Source organism: Calidris pugnax, unplaced genomic scaffold (genome assembly GCF_001431845.1).
Source record: "Calidris pugnax isolate Ruff unplaced genomic scaffold, ASM143184v1 scaffold409, whole genome shotgun sequence".
NCBI lineage: Eukaryota > Metazoa > Chordata > Aves > Charadriiformes > Scolopacidae > Calidris > Calidris pugnax.
Window position 1 is genome coordinate 16,644 of NW_015091161.1, and position 18,172 is coordinate 34,815.

Consider the following 18,172-nt stretch of genomic DNA (forward strand, 5'->3'; position numbering starts at 1 on the left):
GAGGTGCTGCATGACATCCATTATTAACTGGCCAAATCAAGTATTTCCTAGCCTTTATGTGAAAATAGCAATTACATGTGTATGTATCTCCAATAACAGGTTGAAAAGGAATCCTGGGAAGCTGCAAGTCCTGCCAGTTTAAATCTCATTACATGGCTGGTCTTAGGCCCTTCTGACACTCAAATGTTTGTTTAATCCAGGTTAATTACAGGAAGTAAATTTTAATCTCCAGTTTAACATGGCAAATAGTATCAATAATAATTCCAGGCAAATCTTCTTCATGGCCTTTTAAAGGTAGGTGACCATTGCTGTTATGCATGTTGTCACCACTGTACCGCTAAGTATGTGGTATCTGCCAACCCACATCACCACCGCTAAGTATGTGGTATCTGCCAACCCACTGCAGATATTAGCTTTATAGCTATATAGAAAACAGCTGTATATAGCTGTTAGCTCTTCCTCTGTTGGCAGTGACAACAGTTGCTCTGTCACCGTCACAGCTAATAGTAGTGCCAGTGTCTGAGCTGGTGCCAGCAGCCCCTGCAGTGACTGCCCACAGCTATAGTAAGTGCTGCTGCTGCTGGGGGGTGACCAGAACCCCACTGCTGGGGCTGTCCAATCTGCTCTCACTCTTCTGTGCAATCCAGGTTTCATTCCAAAGCTCACCAGGCAGCGTACTGGTCAGGAAACGCACTGAAGCAGTAGTAGAAGGCTTAGAGTGGAGCAGAATCGGTTTGGGGAAGACCCAAAGAGAGGTCTTTTTAATGCAAGAGAGCCTTTTTAATGCAAAAGCGTGGTAAGTACCGAGGTTTCCATGCCCTGCCAGGGATCACCAGAGGGTTTTTCTTTTGGCATGCCCAGAGTTGAGCTCTGAGACCCTCCCTTGTTGTGTGGCACCATAAGTGGGAGTGTGCCCGAGGGCAGCCTCTTCAGCTCTGTCAGGGAAAACACCCCCACTTGACAAGTTATTCCACAAAGACTCTAGTGTAACTCGGCTTCAAAACATGTTTGATCATTTTGCAGTTCACAGGATTCATCCTGCAGTCTCCTCTCTTCCAGGTACTCCCCCACGCTGTACAGTGTCCCACCTGGAGCACCTTCTCTTTGTAAACATAGGATTGCCACTTTGACTGCTCTTCAGATACCAGCAAGAAATGCTGAGCTTTGCTCACAGCAAGTAAATAAATATCGTAACCCTTACAACAACCCTAGATCCTGATGGGTTCCTCCAGAGGCCTCTTTGGAAAGATGCTTGTTCGGGGCTTCTGAAGAAAAGCCAACCAAAAAAAAAATGCTAGTGTTTACAAAATGCTGCGAGAACTGGTATAGGAGGTGAGACCTCATGGATCATAGAATCATAGAATCGTCTATGTTGGAAGAGACATTCATGCCAAATCAGTGCAGGAGCTTCTGCGGAAGTTCTGGAGGAAAAAGACCTGAACCACCTTCTGGGCAGGCCCCTGTTGGCCACAGAGGAGAGGAACTAGACAGACTTTTTCCATTCATGCCAAATCGGTGCAGGAGCTTCTGCGGAAGTTCTGGAGGAAAAAGACCTGAACCACCTTCTGGGCAGGCCCCTGTTGGCCACAGAGGAGAGGAACTAGACAGACTTTTTCCTCTGCGATTCCACCACAAGGACTAGCATTGTTTCAGGGGGCACCTACCTGGACAGCAGAGCAAGTGCTCCTGAAGGCACCATCTGGACACCACATATGTTCCGGAAAGCTGAGCAGGTTTTTCAGGACAGGCAAATAGTGTCTAAGACGGCTAATGGGAATGTTCAGTAGGGATCTCAAGGAGAAAGTTTTTATTAAAGTAGCTAATTTTGGAGGAGAGCCTTCCTGATAGGCAGTGAGCATGACAGTGGTGGTACCTGTTGATGGGTGGCTTGTATATCTCTAAGGTGAGGTTAATCAGCCAGTTAACATGTCACAGTGGGGTCTTTACTGGAGATCTACTGTCTTCTGTCCTGGCAATGCTAATAGCACAAACCTTCATCATTCTTTAGACATTTGTATCCCCATTCCTGAAGATGGGATTCTCTCACCTCTGAGTTTACAGCGGAGTTCAGTTGCTCAAACATAGGCATTTAGCCAAGCTTTGGGAAAGCCACTCTCCTGTCACAGCTTGGGCTGTTCTTGTTTAGAAATCAGGTGCTCCAAAATAATTTGAGCTTGTTCTGGTACTGTTTTTATTCCTGCTATGAGTACAAAGTTCTTAAATTTGTCCAGGCACCTACAGTTTTTCTGAAGGAGGGTCCAGAGCCTTGGCCGTGCTGGGGTCTCTCTCTCTTGGCTGCCTCAACTGGCAGTAGCTCTGCTTGGAGTCTGTCCCATTTAGACCACTGTCCCGTGCCTTTATCCATTTGGTCCATCTTAGGTGTCTTACAGAGTATGTCCCGTGCTTGTGGTACTTGTTGCCTTTACTGTCACTCCTGAGTGCTTGCTTGTCTTGAATACCTTAGAAGCCAGTAGAGATGCCATATGGAAGGTTTCTGCTCTGAAAACACAGTTAGTGAGCAATGTTGTTATACTTCATGGGCTGTGTCTCGCTCAAACAGCTTCTACAGACTGTCTCAAGGAATAGGTCTATGGCTTTCCCTGGTCAGATTCCTGGATCTTGGAGGGATGATTGTCTTTCAAAGCCCTAAATAATTTGACCTTTGAGGAGAAACAGAATCCAAGTGCCATGCTTTCCATTCTCTGGTTCTGGCACTTAGTTTGCAGGCTGGAGCTCTGGGTCTAGACCTCCACAAGGGACCATGCACACGCTTCCCCCCGTCCCTGTCACACTTTTCCCAGCACCTCTTTCTCTTTCTTCCCCTTCGAACCAGGAGAAGGTTGAAGTGGCCACAGTGTGAGCCAGGCGAGGGATGGATGTAGCCAAATGTTGTTTGTCTTTCTCTGCCTTTCTCCAGATCTGGTTTACCTTAGAGCCACCCGGGCTCTTTGGCCCAAATGAAAGAGTAGGTAGGAATGGGTGGCTGGGGCAGGAAACGGGGCTGCTGCACTTCCAGCTGCAAGATGTACATCTTGATCATAAAACCATGGCAGAACTATTGCGTGTCTACATTCTGGGTAGAGTTTTATTTCTTCAAACCTGTTAGTCTCTGCCTGCCATTCTCCTTGCCCTTTGTTTTTCCTTCCTCCTCTTCGTCACTTTTCATCCAGACAGTTTTTCCTATTCCTTAGCTGGATCTTTCTGTGAAGGCAGCTTCACTTCTGTGGGTAGTGCATGCTTGAAATCAGTGATGTTTGGAGTTTAACAAGAATGGAGTGTGGTATTTTTGGGCCCCCAGTACATGAAAAGTGTCAGCAAACTGGGAAGAGTCCAGTGCATGAGCACTGAGGTGATAAGGGACTGGAGCAAGAAGAAACCAGGGGAACTGGGGTTGTTCAACCCAGTGAGGAGGAGGAGGATAGGGTGAGGAGGAAGCAGTCTTCCACCTGAGGAGATATTATAGAGAGGACAGAGCCACACTCTTTTTGGAGGTGAACAGAGAAAGGAGCAAAAGGCATGAGCTGCAACAAGGAAAACCCCATCTGGGCATAAGGAAAAGAATTCTTGGCTGACAGCGGTACAGCTCTGAGTCCGCACCTAGGGAGGGTGCGGGGACCCCGCTCCTTTGAGGCTTGGCTGAAGCCCCTGAGCAACCTCATGTAGTTTGGAGATTAGCCCTGCTGGAAGCAAAAAGTTAAACTCGATGACCCCTGGACATGCCTTTCTATCTAAATTTTTACATAATTCTTTAGCATTGCCAAACAGACAGAATTTTAGTTTCTAGAACTTAAGAACAAGTTGCAGTTACTTCTCACAGCGACTCTCAGCCCGTAACAAAAGATCCGGCTCATAAAATTCTCTTTTCTATCACCAAGTTCCTTCTAAAACCAGGAATCTTTTAATATTGAGATTCCTCCTGAAGGAGGATTGGTGATGCTGGTAGGTGCATGAAGAAGTAGCTGGCAGTATTTTTTTGCCAGATGTTTGATGCTTTTGAAGTATCATCACATCTTTTTTTCTTTTTTTTTTTTTTAATGCAAAAAAGTACGAGGTTTCTGTTAGCATTCACTAGATTAATCACATAAACACTGAATGTATGTTAGGATACATTATATAACAGACCCCCTAGTATTAAGTGGTAGGTATAAGGAGGTTTGGCATTTTTTTCACCTGGACAGGTAGTTCTTTATTATTGAAGACTTCCAGGTGTTTCTAGTCACTTTGGAAATGTTGCTGAATAAATATTCCTTACCCTGTTTGGTTTGTTTGATTACAGCCAGGATAGTTTGGGTGGAGGGAGGGCGCTTAGAGGAAAGAACAGTGTCCAATTGTTGCTTTTTTTTTTTTTTCTTCGAGATTCGTATTGGTACCCACTTTTCTAGGTTGACTCTCTACTATTGACTTGTAACCCACTTACCTGAGTGGTAGAGGTAGAGTGTGCGCTTGCTGAAAGTGAAATACAGCTTCCCTTGACCCCTGAACCCTCACCCAGCGTATTGCCAGAGCTTGGGAATCTTTTCTCCTCAATTCCTGTTTCCTCTGCGTTTCTGTCTCTTCTCTTTCTTATTATACCACTTTTTTCATCTTCATTTTCTATGGAAATGCTGAGGCCAGCAAAGACCATTCACAAAGTATTAATATAATGCGCTCTGTCGATTTGCTCGTGTACTCACGAGACAGTACCCATATAATCTTTGTGCTATTTGGCTGTTAAATAAGTTTTTGATTTTCTTTCTCTGATTTCTCAGGTACAGAATATCTCCACATCTAAAGAGTTTTGTTCTAACAAATGACATTTTGAATCCATCATTATTTTTCAGGCTTCTGAAACTCTGTTGTTGAAAATGAGCGTCAGTATTTTTCAGAGTGAAAATCAGAGCTGCTTTGAAGTTACTCGCATGTCCTTTAATGCAGAAGACCTGAAAGATGCTGGAAATCAAGTGGGGCATAAATTGTATTAAAATTTCAGTTTATTCTATCAGGCCTTTATATGATACTTCACCAGATCATGCTGTTGGTCAGTACTTGTGTTCACTGATGAAGACCAGTTCAGTAGTTGGTCTGTAGAACAGACCTGCTTAATGTTGGTTTCAGCCTGTAACTGCTGAGAGAGACTTGTTCCTGTAAGCCAGAGTTCTCTAAAATCACGCTGACGTTGAACCCAGTTGGGGTGAGCGTATAGACACGTGGTCTGAAGCCAGCCAGCCTCAGGAAAACGAAATCAAATCAGGCAGCTTAAAGCAGCAGCAGTTTGCAGTTACATCGCTGTCATGTCAATCCAGACGTACGAGGCCGTAAAGAGAGAACTTGCAAATTAAATTTATTTACAAAAGTAAAGCGAAGAGAGAAAGCCCACCAGCACATGTGGATGACTTCTGTCGTCAGATTCTTCTTCTTCGCTCCTGGACAGCATCTCTGTAAGTAGTGCTTTTTTCTGGTGTATGTGCTGTCAGTGGCCAAATGTAGACATGACATTAAGTTGAGCTGTGCTAGTGCTGTCTGGATTTTAAAGCTTCCAAGTATTAACAGCGCTAGTTTTTGACTACAGCTGAAATTCACTAATAAGGATCACCTGCAAATTCCACTCTCAAAACAATGTATTTGTAAATACACCTGATGTTCACAATGTTCTGTAAAGAAAATTATTATCCATTGCTTTTGTCAGTAACCATTTAATACACAACGTATGAATGCAGTGATACAGGTATTTGGAATCCTATTGATTTCTCTGTAATCAACGTGAAATATTTTACTTCTTTCCACAGAGAATGAGATACTCTGAGATTCGTGGGAAGGAGCCAGTAGGGATAAAAATGTGTCGGTCCCTTAAAAAGGAAGAAAAAAAACAACTGTAAAAAAGGCAGGTGATGAGAATCAAGGTGAGCCAAAAAGCCTTTTCTTGCTGCCTTTGTAAAGTGGAAACAGATAATGTGAAACAACACAAAATGCAGCAGTGTCTCTAATGAACTCGCTGCATTCCACATGCTGAAGGGAAGAGGAGTAAAATAACAGGTGTTCAGGACGAGGAAAAAATAGGTGAATTCTTGACGAGAGTTTGCTGGTGGTTGCAGTGAGCGCTGGGTTGCAGCGTCAGCGGTGAAACGAAACCCAGTACTCCAGATTTTGACAGCACAACAAAGCGGCAAACTGCGGAGTTTTTTACTACTTTTTTCTTTTTTTCTTTCCTGTTTCTGAAGAAGAGCAGAAGACAGTTTGACTGGTATTGTGTTCTCTACACAAATCCCCCACCAATACCACTTGGAAGGGGTCTCTTATATCTCAGTTTTATTTCTCAGTCCTGCTTGGCCGCATCAGGAACCTCCCGTGTCAGGGAGGACAAAGATGGTAAAACTCCTGTCCTAAGGAGAAAACACCTCTCGCAGCTTCCAGAAACAGCACTTTCTCTACTGCCAGCACCAGAAGTTAAATATAATTTCAACCTGACTGGCAAAATAGAATCCCAATTAGCCTAAACTGGTTTGTATCCACACTGCCTGGGCCAGGGCCTGGTTGGAAACACTGCCCCAGCCTTCCAACGCTTTCAAAATCCTCTTGGTTTTGTTGGGGGGGGGGTTATCCCTGGTTGTTCCACATCTGGGTTGAGTAGTAAATTCTGTCTGTAGACCCTGCTGTATTTAATTACTTCTAAAAAAAAAAAAATCAGCATAGCTTTTTTTTCAAGAGTGATGGAATGAACATCATATCTACATTTCCCATGTTTTTATGAGTATTTTTCTCTTCCTTACCATCTGTTCTACCAAATTAGGGAATGATATGCTAATATTAGGCAAATAGAACTTTTCATTTTGGGATTGGTAATTCTTTCTTGTTGAATTGCTTATTGAATTACAGCCTACACTTGTGAAAGATAAGGGGACAATTTTTCAGCAGAATTCCGTGGAATGTCAGGCAGAGCCAGCTGAATCCTCACAGCTCCCTCTCTCTGGCTGCCCACTGTCCACTGTGCATCACTCTCTCAGTTTGGGTCTCACCATTCCAGAAAAATAGGAGATTGTCCTCATAGTGCCATCTGTGCCATGTCTGATAACACACAGCTTGCAACATTAGGCAGGTCTGTAACCCAACCAACACACTGACTTTCGGGGACAATAAGGCAAACCCCCTGTCATGGTGGTTGGTACCACGGTACAGTTCTTTGTCCTGCTGCAGTCACTTGATCTCATGGAGGTCAGTTTGTTAACGTGGCACAATTTCTCTTAAGACTGCATCTCACTCATTCTTCTGTCTCTGGTGAAGCTGTTTAAAGACACTCTTAAGAGTTTCTATGCATCATATTCATTGCTACATTTATAATAGTTTATGAACAAAATAAAACCTATTTTTTTAACATGCATTTTCTTCCTTTCTAGACAGAAAAGCTGTTTTTCACATCTCTCATGATGCAAACAAAGCGAAGAGTAATATCACCACTTCCTCATGGTCTTCAGAAGATTGAAAATCTCCTTCTGAGTGGAGCGTGTTGTGGAGGTGAACAGAGGAGTACAGACAAACACGTGGTCTTCTGTTGGGTGATTCAGACCTTCCAGGTCTGAAGATGCAAGAACCAAGGCATAGCTTAGAGTAGCCCTAAAGCTTCTTTAAGTTGTGCTTGGAAAACAGCTGTCTCTACGTGGCTGTCGGAGGGAAGGGGTCATTTTAGTGTATTTAAAGCTTGTTTAGTTCACACCATCTTCTCTGTAATTACTCAGGGCATGCTATTGTCACAACCAATGATCTGACTTCTTCACTATCATTCTTTCTTTAATAAAATTTCAAAATTTAACCTTCCTATGTCTTTCTAATTATGTCTGAGTAAACTGCAATACATAGATGTGTTAGCATGAGGATAACTACAAAACTAATATGACATGGATCAGAGATTCACCGTTGCTTCTCTGTTACTAATCAGATGTGCAATATTATTTGTACTTGTGTTGTCGTAGAAGCTCTGTCCTGGGTTTACCCTCTGCTGTGCTGAATGCTCTATAGAGTCTACCTGCATTCATTACAGCTCTATATACAGATACCACACCCAGGGATAAATACTAATATCACAACTTTGCCATTATAATATCCCTGTGACCTATTACTGTAAACTTATAGGCATTTAAGTGAGTGGTTTTGCTGATCTACAGCAGTTGTATATCCAGCTATGCAATGAGTGAGTTGGCCAAATTAAGAAATGGTTTTGGTATGGATTTTCCTAATGAAAATGACTGAAACTGTACAAGACGGAACGTGCTAGCGGTTTCACAGAGAAAAACCTTTCTCAAGATGTCTGTTGCCTCATTTAACAGGTGTTTTTCCATCTGAAGATGAAAATCAAAGAAGCATGAGTGACGAGAAGGAAGATCATACATAAATCAGTTTGTTACCATAAAACCATGTGTTCCATCTCTCTGTAGGAAAGGCAGTGTATTACGAACTATTTGAGTGATTAACCAAAGAGCTGGTTTTGATGTGTGATTATATTGTAATTTAAGTTAGCTGGGATTCCCAACTGGGATTATAGCAGCTAACAGGAGTTTTACTCTGAACACAAATTTAGATTATTTTTCATTAAGAAAATTCAACTAAAAAGTATGTTTGAAGTGGTGTGTGTTCCGTGGCCGGTGCGTGTGTGGGGAGCATAGAGCTATTAAACTGGATGTAAGATAAGCAGTGTATTCTCCTGGTTTGGCACCATAATAATGGACGATGCCTTTGTATTGTTACAGGTGTGTCCTTCTAACTTCTTCTGGTGATAACATTGTTTTGGTGAGGAAAATACATCAGCAACTTTAAAGCTAAATTAACTGTGTTTATTTATGTTTTAGCATAGCAGATCAACAATTTCGTTCAGTGAACCAACTTACAAAACTACCCTCAGTTTTACAGGGTCATCCTCTCTCTGGTCCTTACTGGTGGACTTTTGGATGCTCCTGAGAATGGAGAAGGAGAAAGCTCAGGCAGATAGTGCAAGATTGTACAGATAGTGCAACCAGGTTTAAAATCGTTGGATTTCTCATGGGCCCTTTCCCTGCAAATACAAAGCAAGGGTGGTAAGGTCCTTCTTCATTTTATTGTCTTGCCCAGGTGGCTGGTGTAGACTGAATATGAGTTTTACTTGTCTTGGTCTTGGGGAAGGGGGGTTGAACAGGAAATTAAGGGACTTTATGTGATTGCCTGACCTTGTTTCCATATGAGTAGCATAGCATCAAGGTAGGCTATTGGTTCTCCCTTCTGAATCTTGCTCTGAGAAGATGGACATTACCAAGGGTAAATCATGTATGACCAATCTGATAGCCTTCTATGATGCCATAACCGGTTGGTTGGATGAGGGGAGGGCAGCAGATGTCATCTACCTTGACTTCAGCAAGGCTTTTGACACTGTCTCCCATAACATCCTCATTGGGAAACTGAGGCAGTATGGGCTGGATGAGGGGACAGTGAGGTGGATTGAGAACTGGCTGTGTGACAGGACCCAAAGGGTAATTATTAATGGAGCAGGTTCAAGTTGGAGGCCTGTAACCAGTGGAGTCCCCCAGGGGTCAATACTTGGACCCGTGCTGTTTAATATATTCATCAGTGACCTGGACGAGGGGACAGAGTGTATCCTCAGCAAGTTTGCTGATGATACCAAACTGGGAGGAGGGGCTGGCCCCCCGGAGGGCTGTGCTGCCATCCAGCGAGACTTGGACAGGCTGGAGGGCTGGGCAAAGAAGAACCTCATGAGGTTCAACAGGGAAAAGTGTAGGGTCCTGCACCTGGGGAAGAAGACTCTCAGGCACCAATACAGGTTAGGGGTGGACCCGCTAGAGGCAACTACTGAAGAGAAAGATCTAGGGGTCCTGGTGGACAGTAAAATGGCAATGAGTAAACAGTGTGCTCTTGCGGCCAGGAAGGCCAATGGTATCTTGGGTTGTATAGGGAAGAGGGTAGCCAGCAGGTCAAGGGAAGTCATTCTCCCTCTCTACTCTGCACTGGTGAGGCCACAACTGGAGTACTGTGTCCAGTTCTGGGCTCCCCAGTTCAAGAGGGACAGGGAACTACTAGAAAGAGTCCAGCGTAGGGCTACAAAGATGATTCAGGGATTGGAGCATCTCCCTTATGAGGAGAGACTGAGAGAGCTGGGACTCTTTAGTCTGGAGAAGAGAAGGCTGAGGGGAGACCTTATCAACGCCTACAAGTATCTCAAGGGAGGGTTGAAGGAGGAGGGAGCCAGACTCTTTTCAGTGGTTCCCACCGAGAGGACGAGGGGCAACGGGCACAAGTTGGAACATAAGAGGTTCCACTCAAATATGAGGAGAAACTTCTTCACGGTGAGGGTGACGGAACCCTGGAACAGGCTGCCCAGGGAGGTTGTGGAGTCCCCTTCTTTGGAGATTTTCAAAACCCGCCTGGATGTAGTCCTGAGTAACATGCTCTAGCTCTAGGCAATCCTGCTTCAGCAGGGGAGTTGGACTAGATGATCTCTATGGTCCCTTCCAACTCTAGAAATTCAGTGAAATTCAGTGAAATTCAGTGAAATTACTAAGAGTGCCGTCCCATCAAGAACTGTGGAGAACATGGAGGTCAGAGACCTTGCTGTATGTTCAAGAACTAACAGAAATAGTTTGAGAGCTTGAGGCTCCTTTCAGATCAGCTGAGGGAACAGTTTCCAAATGGCAGCCAAAGAACAGGGGGTAACGGTTACGCAAAGAGCCATCACAGCTCAAAGCGAAAAGCTGTGGGAGAAGATTTTCAGGAAATAGTTTTATACTTCGATATTTTCTTTTCAGAGCAAAATTTAGCACGCACTTTGAAAAGAAAATGAACAGCGTGTTCTCTTCCACGCTATGAAACTCCCTACCATTTACAAAAATAAAGGAAACTTCTTGCTTAACAAGGTGCTTTGGGTATAAGCTGACCCGTCAGGAGAAACAGGACAGTGAATCCAGAGTGGGGGTTTTGAGCACTCAATGCTTACAAAATGGTCTGTGACTCTTTTCTCCTGTCTCCTCATCCCACGAAATGTGTGCTGTCCACCTGGCAGCTCTCAGACCTGGGACCATCTTACACAGTATGGAGTGGCAGATGGCATGGGCATGCTGGAAGGGAGAGAACTTGGGGGAGGATTGAACAGGAAGGAGGGTAAGGGGATGAAACAGTGGTGAGATATCTGTGGCCAGGGCAGGGAGCAGCAGAGGGAGTGGTGTCTGCTTGTGTCACTCTACTGCCTCTCAGCAAAGGGTTTGAGACGAGAAGCAATCACAGCACTGAGAATCAGAGTACTTGTTGAGAAGCAAGAGGAGCTTCTTGTCCTACTCTCTGGAAGTCACTTCATTTTCTAGAAATTCTCTTTAGCTCCACTTCATCTGCTCCAGCCACCTCCCAAGACATCGCTACTTGATTTGAGTGGCCACCCAGCAGTGAATCCCCCTCAGGAAGATAGCTTTTCCACCCCAGTGCTGACCTGTCCTCTGTGGCTGTGCTAAAACTGGTATGGTTCATTTCTTGGTGAGTCCCTTACCTCTAGATCCAAGGAAGCAGAACTCCCCAGCCAGAATTTTCCCTGCACTATGGCATCTTCCCACGCCACTCTCAGTCAAACTGGACAACAGCAGCTGTTTTCCACAGATGTCCATGTTTCCAGGTATAGGTATTTCATAAGGATAACTAGGTAAAGGTGCAATTCTCTTCAGTGGAAGAGCTGGTCAGCCTGACCACCATGGGTGTTGGCATACTTCTCAGGTATGAGTCTTCCTCTTTCTGGGCTTGCTGATCATCTCCGAACTCTCACTGGTGATCAAGGAACCAACAAAGACAGGTGATCTGCTGGACCTGACATTTTAAAAGGAAGAACTGGTTGGGTGGTGTGAAGATCAGTAGCATCCTTGGCTGCAGTAACCATGGGGTGGTGGAGTGCAGGGTGTGTGTCAGAGGGGTCAATAGTGAGGTCAACGCTGTTTAATATCTTCGTGAATGACCTCAGTGCAGCAGAGTGCACCCTCAGCAAGGTCAAAGACGGTAGAAAGTTTGGAGGAGTGGCTGATACGCTGAATAATGATGCTGTCATTCAGAGAGACCTTGAGAGGCTGGAGAAATGGGCCATCAGGAACCTAATGAAGTTCAGAAAAGAGAAATGCAAAGCCCTGCACCTGGGCTCTGTTGGTGGCCAACAGACTGGAAAGCAGCTTCACAGAGGAGGACCTGGGGCTCCTGGTTGACACCAATTTGAACATGAGTTAGCAGCATGCTCCTGCAGCACAGTCAGCCAATGGCATCCAGGGCTGCATTAGGAAGAGCATGGCCAGCAGGTCAAGGGAGATGAACCTTTCTTTCTGCTCAGCACATCTGGAGTGCTGTGTACATCAGCACGTCTGGAGTTCTGTGGAGAGGGCTTCCCAATGCAAGAAACTTGACATTCCAAACCTGACTGGACACAGCCCTGGACAACCCGCTTCACTTGACCTTGCTTGAGCTGGGGAGCTTGGACTAGACAATCTCCACAGGTGCCTTCAAACTCAACCATTCTGTGAGTCTGTGTGATCCTGTTTTCCAGCTGTAAATTGGGCTGACATTGGTTTGGGGGAGAAACAAGTGACTGAATGCTATTTAAACTTAATTTAAATGAAGATAGTGATTGGTCTTATGCTCCTGATACATACGGAGGCAAGTAACTTACATAGATTTCTATGTAGACTTACACAGAGATGAGTTCTAGACATACTGTCGGTACAAAGACTCTTTGGATACTTCAGCAAGGAGGAAAATGCCCTCAAATTGAGGGAGGGAAAACGTCTCCAAGCACTCAGCAGGGGTGCAGCCCGCGAGCCCACGAAGAGTCTCGTGACAGTTATCTCTGTACTGAGTGACTCTTACCAGGGACTTCCAGTAGTTGTGGTAGCAGTGAAAGTTATGCTTTCTCTGAGCAAGTGATATGAAAGAGTAAGTCCATTTAATTTTCAGCTGACTTTGAGTCTTTGAATCCATTTTGAAAACTGGCTGCGTCCTGTAAGCTTGAGTGGTTTTGAAAACCCACGAAGAGTGATCAGTTGTCCAAACTTTACCGTGAAACTACTTCATGCATTTGATAGTTTGCCGTTGGACATTTTATTGACTTATTCTGCACACACCAGATTTTTCAGCAGCAGATAAGGAAAAATTATCAAGTAAGTCCTGATTTGGATTTCCCAAATAAAGAAATTTTGGAATTGTCATGACATAATACGGTTGAATTTTAGCCCACATATATTTTTGGACATTTGTATTTGACCAAATGTATTTGAACATTTATTTGAAATGCATTTGTATATTTTAACATGTCTTGCATATTCAGGTGCTTATGCTCTCCAACTCGATTATTTAGACGATTTAACCATTTTGGTGTGGTTTCTGTGAGCAGTTGAATACTGTTTGTTACTGACTTCAGGTATCTTGCGATGCCGGCAGAGCACCCTGCTGTGAAGACGTGCAGCCTCCTGATCATGTTTTTATGGGTAACGGGGAAGTAATAAGTATTTGAAAAGAGGAGATAGTCGTACCTGAGTCACTATCTGCACCTCCTGTCGCAAGGAGAGCTCAGCCCTGTGCACAAACCTGGACTTTGTTACCTCTAGGGCAGGCGCAGTTTGGAGATGCAGGGTATGGAGATGCTGCAAAGCAGTCACTGAGGTGCCTCTGCCAACTGTTTTCTCCTGAATCTTGATTGCAATGCTCTTGGTTTGTACCTTGCCAAAAAAAAAAAAAAATAAATAAAGCAGAGAAGCCCAATTCAGGCAGAATTGAGGGCTCAGGCATTTTATTGGCATGGGGAGAGTCTTACATCTGTCATTGTTGGCTGTGCCTTCATCCCTCACGCAGCATTGCCTGTGACACCTCCTATGTCGAGGTGCCCAGGGACCACACTGGATGGGGTGAGGGTCCCGGATCTGTGGGACCGAAGAGGAGTGTATGCCTGTAACACAGAGTTGAAGGTACCCCTACTTTGTGCTCCTACGGGCTTCTGGACCAGACAGGCTTCCTCAGCCCTTTCTCTTCCTATGAGGAGCACCTCCCTTCTTTCTTCCTTCCTCCTCCTCCCTCCTGCTGTTGGGATTCAGCCCAGCCTTTCCCTCCTGTTTTACCTGGACTGAGGGTGCTCCTGGTCACGGGTGGTCATGGGCTAAGAGCCTCCTGCCCATTCTGTGACAATGACTGTAAAAGCTACACAGACTTTAAGGACTAAAACCATCTCCGGGAGCTGCCCCTGGCACCGTGACCTGCTGAGGAATAGGACAGCAAAGCGTTTCCTTCTTGCTTCTTGCTCTTCCTGCTTCTAAGCAGCGCTTGGGGTTGTGTCGGGCTGTGGTGTGGACTGACCTGGCTGTGCCTTCCTTCCACAGGGAACGATCTCTTCCTGGTGGCAGTCCATGAGCTGGGACACGCGCTGGGTCTGGAACACTCCAATGATCCCAGTGCCATCATGGCTCCTTTCTACCAGTACATGGAAACGCACAACTTCAAACTGCCCCAGGATGACCTCCAAGGAATTCAGAAAATCTATGGTGAGCAACACAATCCACTCATCCATTTACACCAAGCTCGAGTCTAGTAAGTATTTTACAGCCACAGACAGGTAGCCCCCAAAATGCTTGAGGTGGTGGGCTGGATTTCTGGCTGTAGCTGAACGGGAAACCCATTAAAGCCCTTAATCCTCAGCCAAATGTCAGATGACTGTCCCAGTGGCAATATCTTTGCCCTTTGGATCACCAAACTTTTGTGATCTCCCTGTGGCTCCGTCCCTCACTGTGACTCCAATATCAAGGAGCACTAGAAAGGGAAAATGAGGCAATTGCTGTACCCAAGGTCTGCCCATTAGGAGCAGCCCGTGCACATAGAGGGGAAGAGCACGAAGAACATGGAACATCAGTTAAAGGTAAAAGATATTTATGCACTTATGTTTTTGTATATATATATAAAGAAGGTAGGGAAAAAAGCTTGGATCTGCTTAGGAAACACTTCTTTTAATCTCCAGGTGAACATTATTGTTCAACATGTGCCACAAAGATATGGGCTTGCGGAAAAGAGAGAGAAAAGGAGGCAGAGGGATTACAGGAGAAAGCCAAGGGGCTGGAGATGCTTTGGTACCCTGTGATGGGTGTGAGCATGGGGACTTTCAGAGAATTACTGGCTGAAGGAGACTCTGGGAGCAGAGGGAGATGCAGGTTTTAGGAGCCGCAGTCAAGGGAAGGCTGAGCTAGAAGATGCTAATGGCTGCAGTCTGTAACAGCCCAAGGAAAACAGGTTTTATCAGACATCCCTGGTTTGAGTCTGTGAGGAAAGTACAAGTGTGACAGAAAGGTTACTTAATTAACATAGCATAGAGCAGCTGTGTTATGTAGCTGTGCAACATTTGCAGCTGCTTGGTATCTGGAGTCAAATATTAGCTCCCAGTTCCCGTAGAGCAGATATTATATGAATTAGACCTGAAAAAAAAACTTCTAAGATGGTTGTCAGTGGGAAAGCTGGTATTCCTGAGGGATTGCTCTTGGGATCAGTGGCAGACCTGACACTACTCAACGTCTGCATCAGTGATCTGCCAGTGAATTTTAAATTGCTGCTAATAGAGTTTGTGCCAAGACCTATAAGACTCTAAAGCTATACAGCAAGACTTTAGAAGTCTAGGGTGTATGTCAGTTGTTTGAGTGTGATTTGGGGTGGGTTTTCTTGTGACTGAAATGAGATTCATTTGTTCAAACATAGATGCCTAAAGAAAATCTCTTTCTGAGCTAGTTTCCCTGCCTCCTGCCTGAGCTGTGGGAAAAAAACAGGCATTTGTAGACTGCAGTTAATCCTCAGTGTAAGGCAGATGTCCCAGTAAGGGCCAGCATTTAAAATAAGATGGCTTGAAGCACACCCAGGGGGAACTGGCTCTTCCCATTAGTGCATCTGGAGATTCCTCTTTGTTGTTCATTACCAGAATGAACTTGCATGGCAGTTATGGTATCATTTAATTCTGCATATTTTAACATAGTATATATTCAAATACTCAGGAGACTCTGGATGATTTGGAAATAAAGTGCTGGGGTAGTAAGTGTTAAACTTTCATTCAATAATTTAAGTGTTCATTTTTGAAAGCTGTTAAAATGCCATTATGCTGTTCCTATTTTGAAATGCTGACTTAGTTCCGGTGAACTTTGACTAGTCAGAAAGAAAAAAATAAATACGAATATTGCTGACAGTGAAAGTGTAATCAAGAGAAAATTACTGGTTTCTCTGTTTTCAGATACCTTTTTGGGAAGGGAGCAGATAAGGAATTGCCAGCCGTGCTTCTTCCTGTTTGTGGTTCAAGCCAGTATCAGCTGTGGCTGAGCTGGGGACCAGCTTGGGCTGGGCTGAAATGGGGCTCCTGGGCCCATGGAGTTACTGGGTGACACTGGCGAGGGCCATTAAGACCTACTGGTGTCCTCAGGGCCTTGACAGTTTGTGAGAGCTCTGCACAGGACACTATGAGAGAGCAGAGAGCTCCACACTGTCCTGCCTACGGCTTGGGAGCAACACCCCTGCGCTTCCACCTGTTTTTCACTAATGCAGTGATATTAAACTTTAGCCATGGACTACGTCAAGGTTCTCCATATGCAATATAATATCCTTAAAATTTGAACTCGGCTTGAAAAAGCAGTATGAATTAATTACCACCTGGTGCAGGCGGTAATTAGGAATTAGTCTGTTGACTGTTGTGGAATCACACAAGGCTCTTCTCTGAGGCTTTTGAACTGGAGCAGATTGGGGGTGGGGGTGGTGGTGACTGTAGAGATAGCTGGTCCTGAGGGGAGAAGAAGGAGCACCTTCTGCAGTTGGAGCTTTGATTCCTCAGGTAGAGATTTTGGTCTAAAAGCATAGAGTTATGGTCAAAAAACTATAAAGTTTAGTTAAAAACTAGGTTTTACTCTTGTGGTTCACAAAAAAAAGATGGAAAAATGCAGATTGTGTTTCCCTCTGGAACTGGAGATATGAGAACAGGTCCTTTCCTCTGAGCTTCTCATGATTGTGAAGGGACTGCTGAAATATCCTCCTTGTAGCTTTAGCAGGGACATTCAATTAATGCAATTTATTTCCATAGTGCCAATCTGCTTTGTTGTGCTTTGGCAGTGCCAAAAGCCTAGCTACCAGAGCACCCAGCCAAAAATCAAAACCTCCTGCTTTCTTGCTGCTTTGACATTCTCTGCAATGGAGCAGCATGTGCTCAATTCATATTATTTAGGAACCCACCATGCAACATAAGTCATAGTCCAGAGCCACTGCCTTGCCTGCAGCATCCTTTTTAAAAAATAAATTCAATTAAAACTTCCAATTTTTCATTTCACTGAAGTTGCTAGAACACATAACAGAAGCTCTACTAAAGCTTAAGTCCATTTTGTCTCCTTCTTTTGAGAATGATGCATTTCAAATGGATTTCTATGTTGTGTCTATGTTTATCCAGTAGAAAAAAAATGTCTTAATCTGTTATCTAATGATTTGTTGAATTCTTCAGCTATTTTCTGCTGGATTTATTTCAAAACTCGCCTAAAGAGACAGTAGGTGATGTGAACTCTTGTTTATGCTTCCTGCTGGTTAGTGTAAAGTCAGTGTTTAAAATGTTATTTCCACTCAAGAACTAATGATGAAAAGGCCAGCAGCTCACCATTTGTGAGACAGATCAGCAGTATTTAATACTTATATTTAATACAATATTTAATACGTATAAATACTTGAAGGGTGGGTGTCAAGAGGATGGGGCCAGTCTTTTTTCAGGTGCTCTCTGACAGGGCAAGAGGGAACAGGCACAAATTTGAACATAAGAAGTTCCATCTAAACATGAGGAGGAACTTCTTTCCTGTGAGGGTGGCAGAGCCCTGGAACAAGCTGCCCAGAGAAGTGGTAGAGTCTCCATCTCTGGAGACATTCAAACCCTCCTGGACACGTTCCTGTGCAACCTGCTCTGGGTGGACCTGCTCGGGCAGGGAGTTGGACTGGATGGTCTCCAGACGTCCCTTCCAACCCCATAGCATCCTGTGATTCTGTGTGATTCTGTGATTTCCATCTTCTCATAGGTGCTTCTTGTAGCATGTTCCTTGAGAAAATGAGGGAAGTATCTGATGGTTCTTTACATGTCTTTCTCAGAAGGATCTCTCCCACTGTACGTATGTGCTCATGTCACAAGTGACATACCCAGGAAGAAATTAAACTG

At 44.5% G+C, this 18,172-nt stretch overlaps 1 protein-coding gene and 1 long non-coding RNA gene across 2 annotated transcripts in view; both read left to right on the forward strand.

Annotated features, from left to right (window-relative positions):
- The window catches only part of MMP24 (matrix metallopeptidase 24 (membrane-inserted)), a 59,721-nt gene that overhangs the window by 13,942 nt on the left and 27,607 nt on the right, over positions 1 to 18,172 (forward strand). Inside the window, exon 4 of the mRNA XM_014959321.1 lies at positions 14,346 to 14,507. Coding sequence (XP_014814807.1) covers positions 14,346 to 14,507 — 162 coding nt within the window. The remainder of the gene's footprint in view (positions 1 to 14,345; positions 14,508 to 18,172) is intronic.
- LOC106898209 lies at positions 1,506 to 7,783 on the forward strand. Its single transcript, XR_001413897.1, has 4 exons — positions 1,506 to 1,903; positions 4,821 to 5,417; positions 5,766 to 5,879; positions 7,371 to 7,783. It is a non-coding gene; the product is annotated as an uncharacterized LOC106898209 (long non-coding RNA).